The sequence below is a fragment of the Cynocephalus volans genome, chromosome 15 (genome assembly GCF_027409185.1).
Source record: "Cynocephalus volans isolate mCynVol1 chromosome 15, mCynVol1.pri, whole genome shotgun sequence".
NCBI classification, from domain to species: domain Eukaryota; kingdom Metazoa; phylum Chordata; class Mammalia; order Dermoptera; family Cynocephalidae; genus Cynocephalus; species Cynocephalus volans.
The window spans coordinates 71801864-71812854 of NC_084474.1; the positions used below are offsets into that span (position 1 = coordinate 71801864).

Sequence of the window (10991 nt, forward strand, 5' to 3'; positions counted from 1 at the left end):
GGAAACAAGTATACCTTTGACTTGATGATTTCCATTCCTCTGGGTATATTCCCAGCAGTGGGATAGCTCAGCAATATGGTAGATCTATCAGCAATTGTTTGAGGAACCTCCATACCATTTTAACATAGATCAATTTTATAAAATAAAATTTTGTAACTTTTTTAAAAGGTGAAATACTGATTAAGAAAAATATTTCCAGCAAATTTAATAGCAATGAATGACTATCATAATAAAGAACTCACAGCAGCAAATTGGTAGGTGATAAGAAGGGGATTGGGAAATTTTAATTTAGATCTTGAAAAATAAATGGTGTTTGGTAGTCCAGAGGTATGATTCATTTATTAGGAAGTATTATATGTTTCCGTTGATATAAGGTACTTGAGAAAGTTTGTGGAAAAATTGAATCCTTTCATGATTTGAAGACTGCATTAATTCACAATGAATGTGTTGTGTTTATTCTTTTTTCTGTAATAATGATTTTTTTTATAAAATACAATGAAATAGGTATATAAATAAAACACCACTATAATTGTAACTGTGATTTCAGAGTACCAGATGTGTAACGTAAATGTAGTTTGTTCTCTACCATAGAGGACTTTTTGGAAAAAAGTTAAGCTGTGTAAATGATTTTTTGGAAAAAAATTAAGCTGTGTAAATCCAGAAAGATATAATTTTTCTAAATGTATGTTTCATTTAACTTTTCATTTCTCTAAGCTATTCTTTCTTTTTTTCTCCCAATTTAATGGCTTAGAAATAACTTATCCTTGATTTTTATTTTTGAAAAAAGACCTTTTATATAATCAGAATATGATAATACTCTGACAGTGCGTAATCAAAAAAATTTTACTATTGACCTAGAGTTTTGTGAATTTCAAATGAAGGATCTAATTGATACAAAGGACTTCTTTCTCCACATGAGGACTTACCTCTTCACAGCCTCTCTCTCCTGGGCCCACCTATCTAATTTCCTTCCCCTGAGCCTCTCAGTGCAGTTATATCATAATTGGAGCTCAACAAATATTCTGTGTTTATATTATTATGGCTACATATGCCACATGGGAAACTAGGGTTACATTTCCTTGGTTAAACAATTTTTTGTTTTCCTGGAGTTAATAATTACCTCTTTAATTTTCTAAAATTGTAATTAGTTGTTTAATCTATCGATGGCAGCATCTCAGTACTGTTTTTCACCCTTCCACAGAGTCAAAATTATCAGACAATTTCTTGGTTCCCCTGCCTACCCTGCCCTCCTAAACCGTCTATCTCCTTGCTAAGTAGTTCTGGACCAAATGCCCTGTGGGCCTGCTGTTTAGCTCTTGTCCTGGAGCTTCTCTTCACCTCTTCTGTTGGTTTCATTTTTTCTTCAACCTCATGTCCTCCACTTTCTTGGTCTTCTCCCTCATTGACAATGTGCGTACATCAGTGGCTGCTTTAAAGTTTTAGAGTCTTTAAGTTTTGAGTCCTTACATATCTGTCCAGTTCATCATTTGGCTGGCCAATACAATTTTATGTTGCAAATTATTTTCCCTTAGAAATTTGAAGGCATTCCTTCATTGTATACTCTAGTATAGAGTTTGGCAACTTTTTCTTTAAAGGACCAGATGGGCAATATTTTAGGCTTTGCGGGACACATATGGTCTCTGTTATAATGTGAAAAACATCCTTCGGCTGCAGACCTGAAAAGCAGGTCATGGGCCATGGCTTCCCAATCCCTGTCTATTTTGTTTTGTTGTCTTTGCGGATAATCTCTAGAAGATCTGACAAGAATCTGATGATTAAATGTGAGCCATTCATATTTAAGAGTAAACACTTAAAAGCTAATTAGAACCTTGTGAGTTGGTTTCACCACAGGTGATTGAGAAGCAAGTTGGCTTTTTTCTATGGGGGACCCCTGACTATCGGCTTCTGAGTTTTTTCTTCAGGGCTATTCAGTTTCTTCAGAGAAGAATCTTTCAGTGCCCTATAAGAGGAGATATTCTCTTGTCTTTCTGGAAGCCTGGTGGAGGAACTGTTTTGGGGGGCCCACCATTCAGGACACGCTCCATATTTTCAGCTCTGCATCTCATTCATGCCTCCTGCTGTGCTAGTGTCAATGAGTCCACAACTGTTCTGGTTCAGTTCCACAGGCAATAAACCTTCTGTTCCTTGAGAGGCAGAGCAGGGCAGGAGAGAAGGTACTCAGGCACCTGTTGGTGAGGAGTGCAGGTGCAAGTTTGTGGGGCACCTGGGGCCCTTACTAGAGCATGTGCCTCTGTCAGCCCTTCCTCCAGTTTTCATCCCCAGGCCTTCTCTGGTGCCTTTAAGATAAGCCCTGTCTCCAGGTCTCCCTGGTGGGTCCACCCTGTTCTCAGTGGCATCTCCCTGCTGCTTCTCTGGGTTGTAGATTCTTTCTCTCTATCAAGGCACTGACCACTCCCCTCTGTACTGTTCATCTTAAAATTTACCACCTTGCATCTGCTATTGTCTCCTTTCTGATCACTTTTCTCCACATGTATTTATAGCTGTTTTATTACTCTCCTGCATTTTTATTAGGGCTTTGAAAACAAAAAGAGATAAACATGTATATTTAGTCCACAGGGTTTATCTGGAACAGGTTCAGTACAGCAAATAGACACAGTGTTTGTAAAAGTTTGTCTATTTATGGAATAAAAGTCAATATTTCGAATTTTGTTTTCCCAATTACACTTCAGACATTTGAGATCTCTTCCTTTGATTAAACCACTTGGATTTGTTCTAAGAGCTTTTAACTTCAGGGTAAAACATATTTTAGTTAACATGATACTGAACTGAAGGTTATTACAAAGAGGGAAGAATCAGTGTAAATGTTTTTAATAAACTATATTTAAAAGTAAGCCCTATATTTTTATGGGAATTTTTCTCTAAAGAGAATTTAAGGGACAACTATTAAAAAACAATGACTGCCAAGCTGGGGTTACTAGAGCTCAGGGGAAGAGGAGGAGAGACCTATGGAGTTCATGAAGGTGGGAGAAGCCGTGCTAAGAGAAAGAACGAACCGCTCCAACTGTTTCGAGCCCTAGCCACTTCAAGGCTCACACTGGTGAGCACGTGGAGCAAGAGCTGGCAAAGTCACAGCTGTGCCCTTCATATGAAGTTGCTTGGAGGCTGTAGGAGAGAAGGCCTTGGAGGCCCTCAGGCCAGTAAGACCACTAACAGGGTTCCCATGGGCCCACATAGGAGCGAGGGGGCCTCAAACAACTGAAAAAAGGAGCCACACAGAGTCTGGTGAGTCATTGCAAAGGACCGGCTTATGGCCTGTCCCATGGGAAATGTTTGGAGTGTGGGGGTGGTGGGGGAGACGGTCCCACTGGGAGAACATTGGCACACAGCATGGACAGCTGATCTACCCTCCAATCAGCACAGGCTCACTCAGTGGAGACTTATCAGGAATATAGAACTGTATGGGTCGCAATTTGCTGAAAAGGCTCAGGCCCAGACCAGAGTTTCCAGACAACCCAGGTGTACCAACCTTCATATGTAAGAAGTGCTTACAAGGTCAACAATTAAAACCTGAGCTGCACAAAAAGCCTTCCCCAGAGAATCAGCAGCAAAGCAGCAATTTAGCTCAACTATAGGATTCAAGTGCTGGTTCCCACAGGAAGTTTCCCCATTTTAGAAGTAAGCAAAAGACAACAAATTAGTTCCATTGCAGAGTTTAAGTGTTGGCAATAGTGAATAATCCAACACAGAACTGAAAGACAAATTAAAAAACCCACAGATTGGAGACAATATTCTGATGTTAACCAGTAAAGGTCTAACACCACTAAAGAGCACCTATAAAAGCTAGGATTGGAAGCCCCCTGAGTTCCCAAGCTGAAGTGGAGAGAGGGCCAAGGGCCTCAGCCATGCCCCTGTGATGTCTGCATCCAGCCAAGCTGCCATCGGAAGTGCCCCAGGTGCCCTAGCTGGGGTGGCTGGAGACTGAGGGCCACGGCAACACCCCTGACATCCGCATCCAGCCCAGCAACAACCACCAAGCTACCGCTGAAAGCACACTGGGCTCCAAAGCTGGGGCAGTGGGGGGATGAGAGCCTCAGTCACCCCCCCCCATGTCCACATCCAGCCCAGTGATGACCAACAAGCCACCACCAGAAGTGCCCCAGGAAGTGCCCTGGGCTCCTGAGCCAGGGTGGGAGGTAGCCAAGGGCCTCAGGCATTCTGCCTGACATCCGCATCCAGCCCAGCAAAGACCACTGAGCCGCTACCAGAAGCCCCCTGGACTCCCCTACCAGAATGAGGGGGTTACCATGGGCCTTGACCTCCTCTCTTCCTCCTTCCCCCTCCTCTCACCCTCCTCCCTAACTGCTCCTCAACAACATCTTAGAATATAAAAGGAATAATAATAATACATAATTTTTTTTTTTAAAGAGAATTTAAAGGGAAAGCATCTTTTCTTGATTGGATGGGGAAATGCTCATTTGATGGCCTCATAGCCCTCTTTCACTTCCTGGGAATTCCTCTTCCTATATTTTGAGGAAGCACTGCAAAAATGGGTGGTGAGCAGAGGTCAAAAATGGGAGAGGGCTAACGTGGTTAACGTAAGTTTAAATCCCAAAAAAGGAAGGAAGAAGAGAATAAAATTAACTGCTAAAAAGCAAGTAAATTGGGTTTTTTGACCAAAAGCGTTTTTTAATTAATTAAAAATCATCATAAATGTGAATTGAATGTACAATATATTCTCTTAATAGAGTAATTTTATGTATAGTTAAACTACTAATGTATTTTATTTATTATTTTCCTTTAACTTTTTCAAACCCTGTATCTTCCTTCTAGAATATAAGGTTAAAATATTATTGAAATTTTAAAAAATACTATGCTCATGATCTATTAATATATATACTATTTTTACTTTAAATAGCTGCCTATACATGATAAAATTTAATTATTTAATCACATGGATGCTATTAAAAAGATTCATTGATGAGGTTTGACAAGTATTTATAAATATCTGTGTACTGCATTCATAAACTTAAATTTTTGTCTTCCCTTTGTCTATTATATTAACCAGTGCACATTTTTATTATGCAAGTAAAGGTTTGCTTTCTTTTTTCTTCTTTTTTTAGCTCATACAATTAGTTGGTGGTACAGTTTTAAAATTCACAAAATCTTAGCTAGTAATACTAAAACATTCAAATACTTATATCTTTTGGTATGGAGTATAAAAATGAATAATTTTTAATAATAGCAATGTCTTTTTTTAATACTGAAAAGCAATATTTTAAAAAAAGAATAAAGAAAAAGTTTTGAAATGATTGCAAGGATTTTTGTTTGCTTGTTTTTTCCTTCTAGGTTTGGAAGGAAGCTTTTTGATTTAGCCTTTTATTTTTCCTTCGAACATTCAAATATTCAAATATCTGTGCAAATGCTGTGTGTCAGGTATTGTCCTAAGTAGCAGAATTTCTGCCGTAAACTAGCCAAATATGTTGTCTGCCATTATGCACGTTTCAGATGAAGGACAAGTTTCTTCTTCGAGAACATGAGACTCTCTAATGGAAACGAAGCAGCACCTGTTTCATGTACCCATTTCATGATTTGGTGGATATTTACAGAATCAAAAATATTGCACCATGTTTTTAGTACATTGGTATTTGCTTGTATTAAATAACTAAGCTGCTTTATGGATTTACATAATCAATGATAAAGTTATATTCTTTGCATTCAATTAAAAATATTCAGAATTTTACTATAATGCATATTTTCTTACTTTTTTCTCCTAAATAAGCTATATAATATAAGTAGATTTATATACCTTTTGGTTGACCCTCATTTAGTCATTTTCAAAATACTACTATCTCATTGTGTACTTGAAATTGTGCAGGACAACACATTGACAATGTGTTTATTATTTAATATATATATGGTCTGGTTTCTAACAATGCATGTACTACCAGTGTCTACCATAGTGCCATGAAACTTCGAGGCACACAGTTGGTAGTCAGAATTTGATGTAAATGGCCTAGTTTTAATAGTCAGATTTTGGTTTATTTAAATTCTTTTCTCTTCATATATCCTGGGATCCTTCATATATCCCAAGCCATAATAACCAAGTAAAGGTTGAGTACTTGTTTGAGACCATATGCTTTAGAGCCATCAAAATGAGTTTTATTTTGCATAAAGCTATTCTGCTGATGATAAGATGAAATTGAAAGAGGTAGTGGGTAGCATTTACAGGGCTGAAGTGTAATTGAGTCCATGCATTTAGAAATTAAAACACTTTTGATCAGATGTCACAGTCATTGTATGAATATTAAATTACTTGGTGTAACTTAGCATAAACATATTTTTTAAGTATCTACTCACACATTCACCTGTTAATGTAACAAATTAGGCACAGCTGATGGATTTTGAAAATAGCAGCTGTCAACCTCTGTTAAAATCAATCAGCGGCAAGATTGTATATATTAAATCCTATATCATGTCATGAAAATTTATCTACAGTTTAACCACTAATAAGAATAACTGTCAGCTTTGCTGTTGATAGTTTCATGATGTGTTTTGACTCTAGATATTTTACTTGTATGCAAATTTTTTCATTTAAAATTTTGTGGCATCCTTGAGAAAACTATCCAAGTGTCTTATAATACATCAAACTTTTAAAAAAAAATTTACTATTGCCTAGAGTTGATCCAGCAATCTCACTGCTGAGTATATACCTAAAGGAATGGAAATCATCACGTCAAAGGGATACCTGCATTCTCATGTTCATCACAGCTCTATCTACAATAGCCAAAATATGGAATCAGCCTAAATGTCCATCAATGGATGACTGGATGAGGAAACTGTGGTATATGTACACCATGGAATACTACTTAGCCATAAAAAAAGAATGAAATTCTGGCATTCACAGCAACATAGATGAGCTTGGAGAGAATTATGTTAGTGAAATAAGCCAGGCACAGAAAGAGTAATACTGCATGTCCTCACTCATAAGTGGGAGCTAAGAAACAAAGAAAGAAAGGAATAAAAAAAGAAAAAGAAAGATGACAATAAAACGTTGAACTTTCCAGAAGGAGAGAACAGACTTATAGTTACTGGAGGTAGGAAAGGGGGAGAAGGAAGGGAGTTAGGGAGTAATTGGGTAAGAGATACATGGAATAATTACTATTTGTAATGATGAACATTTGTACACAAATAATGATGGTCAACTCTGTACCCCCATAAACATACATAATCAATTATGTTTCATTTAAAAATAAATAAATAAAAGGATTATTAAAAAAAAGAGTTGAATATTATCTTGAAACTACCATATATTTTTTAGTTCTCTTTATGTTTTAGGAATTAAGCCTTTAAAAAAAAAGTATATCAGAATTTATATTTCCAAGAGTATTCTTGGAAATGATCTTTAATTAGTAGGCTATGCATTTATTCCAGTGATGAAATCATTGTGATAGCTATCTGCAAACCTTGTTTTGATATTAATTAAAAGTCTTGTTTATAACCACCCAAGTATGTTATTACTTAGTACTCCTTAATTTTTACTGAAAATGTGATTGCTGACCTTATTCACCAGACTTAGCCTTTGAATGGTTTTCAGCTGTCTCTAAAATATAAATCCCTCCTCTTTCTTCTTTTTTGTGGACACAGATTTATCAACATTGGGGATATTTTGGAAATGCATCCCACATACTTGCCCAGTTAAACTTTTTTATTGCAGTTTAATTATATTTCTTCCCCTTCAAGAATTTTGGTGGGTCCCCATTACCCACCACCAAGCCCAAATTTATCCTCCTTCTAGTCTTTGCTCACTACCAACTTTTCTAGACCCCAAACAAAATGTTTTCATTGTTTGCTGACCATTTCAGTCAGAGGCAGTGTCTGTCTTTCAGGTTCCAAGCATCTGATATATTTCCTCTGCCATCTGCCTTACCAGGTTATAATCTAGTCATTTGGGCACTATCTTCCTCCAACTGTGAACATACTTAAGATATTCAGAACTTACTAATTCAAATAAGATTTTTTAAAAAATCTACTCACAGTCTTTTTCTTTTTTTTTAATTCTTACTCAATAGCTCTTTTCCACATCTGTCCTGAAAAATTAGAATTGATAGCTGAAGTATTTCACAGCCAGAGGCAATGGCTCAATAGGGGGCTATCAACTTCAGCAGTGGTGGAGCGCAGCGACTTTGAGCCATTTTGAAGCCACAAATTACTTCCCTAAACCACAGTTACTGGTTTTCAATCATGTGTCTGTGTAACTGATTGTCATCTTATATATGAATGTACAGAAAGTATAACATGCAGGCACCTTAAATTATATATAATTCCATTTTATAGACAAGAAAACTGAGCAGAATGAATTTGACTTAGATAAAATAGCAAGTTAGAGGCAAAGTTAGAACCAGGACTGAGATTGCCAACCTCCCACCATAGTGCCTTTACTGTTGTATCTCTGTTTGCTCCTACCCTTGACTGCTGACAGAAGTGTCAGTTTCTTGGTCTTTATGATCAAAAAGACTTAAGAGGCTTGGCCCTTTCCCCTCTCTCCCAGTAATATGGGTCAATTTTGTTAGATAATATACATGACTGCTTAAATAGCTGACTACCATCTACTCATGATGATAGAACTTAGAAGATGGGTCATCTGAAAACTGAACAAGGAGATGGAGTAACTAAAAATACTAACTATCTATTTTCCCAAAGTCTGTTCAAGTGAGCTTTAGAATCAAGCCCTGCGTATAGTATGGTCATATGTTTTATCTGTGTTTCAAATATAAATTAAATTTAAATATTTAATTTTAAAGTTTATTATTAAACTTTATTAAAGATTATTATTAAAGATTATTATTAAAGTCTGTGTAAATGGTTTTTCTATTTTCCAGTAAGAGTTTCTTGGTCTTCCCTTTTAGCTTCCAGTTCCTTCTTTAACACTAGATGGAAGTAATATAAACAGCCTACTTAATCTTAGTTTGCTTTTTTATGAAATCAAAGTTAAGACTTTTAGGCCTCTTTCTTATGAACACATACTAATTTATCTGGAGGTAGTTTAATATATTACCTTAATACTATATTACCTAATTAAATATATTATCTCCAAATGTAATGTTTCCTAAAGGTTATTGAATAATAATGATTATTCATTATTATAATAACTAGTAAACACTCTGACCAGAAGTTTTCTATGTTGTTTTATCTAAGCAGACATTTGACACATAGGATTTGAAAAAAGGATGCTTAAAAAGAAGTTTGTAATCATAGTCTAGGACAACACAAGTGTAGAGAATGTAGAGATACAGAGACACATACCATGTACACTCGGAGCATTCAGCAAATCTCGGCTGTGGAGAAGATTGCTTCAGGCACTGTGCCATTTTGTCTTCACTTTTCAGAATTAGAAGTAGGTTGCTGTATTGTCCATTTCTGTTGCTTATAACAGAAATACCTGAAACAGTAATTTGTAAAGAAACAATATTTCTTTCAGTTTCAGTTTCAGAGGCTGGGAAGTCCAAAGTCCAGGGAACACATCTGGTGAGGGCCTTGATGGTGGCTCTACAGTGACACAGAGGTAGAGAGAGAGAGCTAATCTCTTCACTCACTCTCCTTTTAAAGCCATCAGAACCATGCCCATAACCACCATTAAACCACCAACTTATTACTCAGTGCATGGATCATTCCGTTCACTAGGGCATGGTCCTCACAATCCAATTACCTCCTAAGGCCCCATCTTTCAGTTACCATTCATAGGATTTCTCACCTTCTTAACACTGTCACAGTGGAGATTACATCTCAGTGAGCTTTTGGGGGGGACATCCAGTCCACAGTAGTTGCACTTCATTTTATGGGCAAACAGTGACTTTTGCTACAGGACCAGTTGTATCAGTCATTCTCTTTTATTTTCTATATTGAAAGTTTACATTCTGTGCCTACCAGTACAATCAAATGCTTACTTACTATACCAGGCACAGTTCTAGTACTTTCTCTGAATCAAATTATTTAATCCTCATAACAACTCTTATGAGGTAGGTTCAATTATCTCCATTTTTCTGATGTGGAAACTAAGGCACTGAGAGGTTAAATAATTTGGCCAATGTCATATGTTTCATTGGGGAAGGGGCTGAGCATCTGAGCACCCAGAGAATCTGGCTCTACCGTGTGTATCTTGACTGTTGTGTTACATTGCCCCTTAGAATACCTGTATACTTAGGTTTTATAACAATTAAATGTTTAGCTTATTTTCTCTGATGGTGCAAGTGGAAGAGTAAATGGGGACAGAGGCCTCTGTGGACTGAGTTAGAATTCAGGATGCCTGTCAGTAAGTATTTGAGGCCAGAAAAGAGTTGAGAGGTTCTGTTATACAGGAATATTTAGCTTAATTTCTGTCTGGATCATTAGAGTCCTAACCCATGCCATTTTAATTTTCTAACTCCATGGTCTATATTTCATGAAACATTTTTGATAAATTCTTTTGTTTCTACAGAAACTGAAACAGAAGAATCAACAGCTGAAGCAAATTATGGATCAATTACGAAATCTCATCTGGGATATAAATGCCATGTTGGCAATGAGGAACTAAACTGATATTTAAATTTCCTGCTTTACATGTTATACCTTTTTTTTTTTTTTCCTTCAAGTATTTTTTTCCCTTTGAAAAAGATTATCTGTTTTTATTTTATTCACTAGAACTAAAGCTCCAATTTTTACATTGTGGTTTTACTTTAAAGTATTCATTAACTTTTTGTTTAATGCTATTGATTCTATGAAAGATTATTGTAATAAACTTGGATAGGGTTTGTGTTTTGGTTAATCTTCATGAATTGAATAATTGCTTTTTAAAAACAAAATAAAGTTTTGTAAATAAATTTTTTAATTTGATCAGTGGTTTTTACTCATTTCCATTACCCTTTTAGAAGAAAATTAAAGATTTAAATATTTTTTGCAGATAAAAATAAGTAGTCAGTCTGTGATACAAATAAATATAAAGATATGTTACTATTTCAGGTCAATTTTTTAAGTTCAATGTTATTTCCAAACCA

At 36.2% G+C, this 10991-nt stretch overlaps 1 protein-coding gene across 1 annotated transcript in view; it reads left to right on the forward strand.

The window, feature by feature from the left end:
• Positions 1–10645, forward strand: part of MED30 (mediator complex subunit 30) — a 28640-nt gene extending 17995 nt beyond the window's left edge. Inside the window, exon 4 of the mRNA XM_063080027.1 lies at positions 10436–10645. Coding sequence (XP_062936097.1) covers positions 10436–10531 — 96 coding nt within the window. The 3' untranslated portion in view covers positions 10532–10645. The remainder of the gene's footprint in view (positions 1–10435) is intronic.
• The last annotated feature ends 346 nt before the right edge of the window (positions 10646–10991 follow it).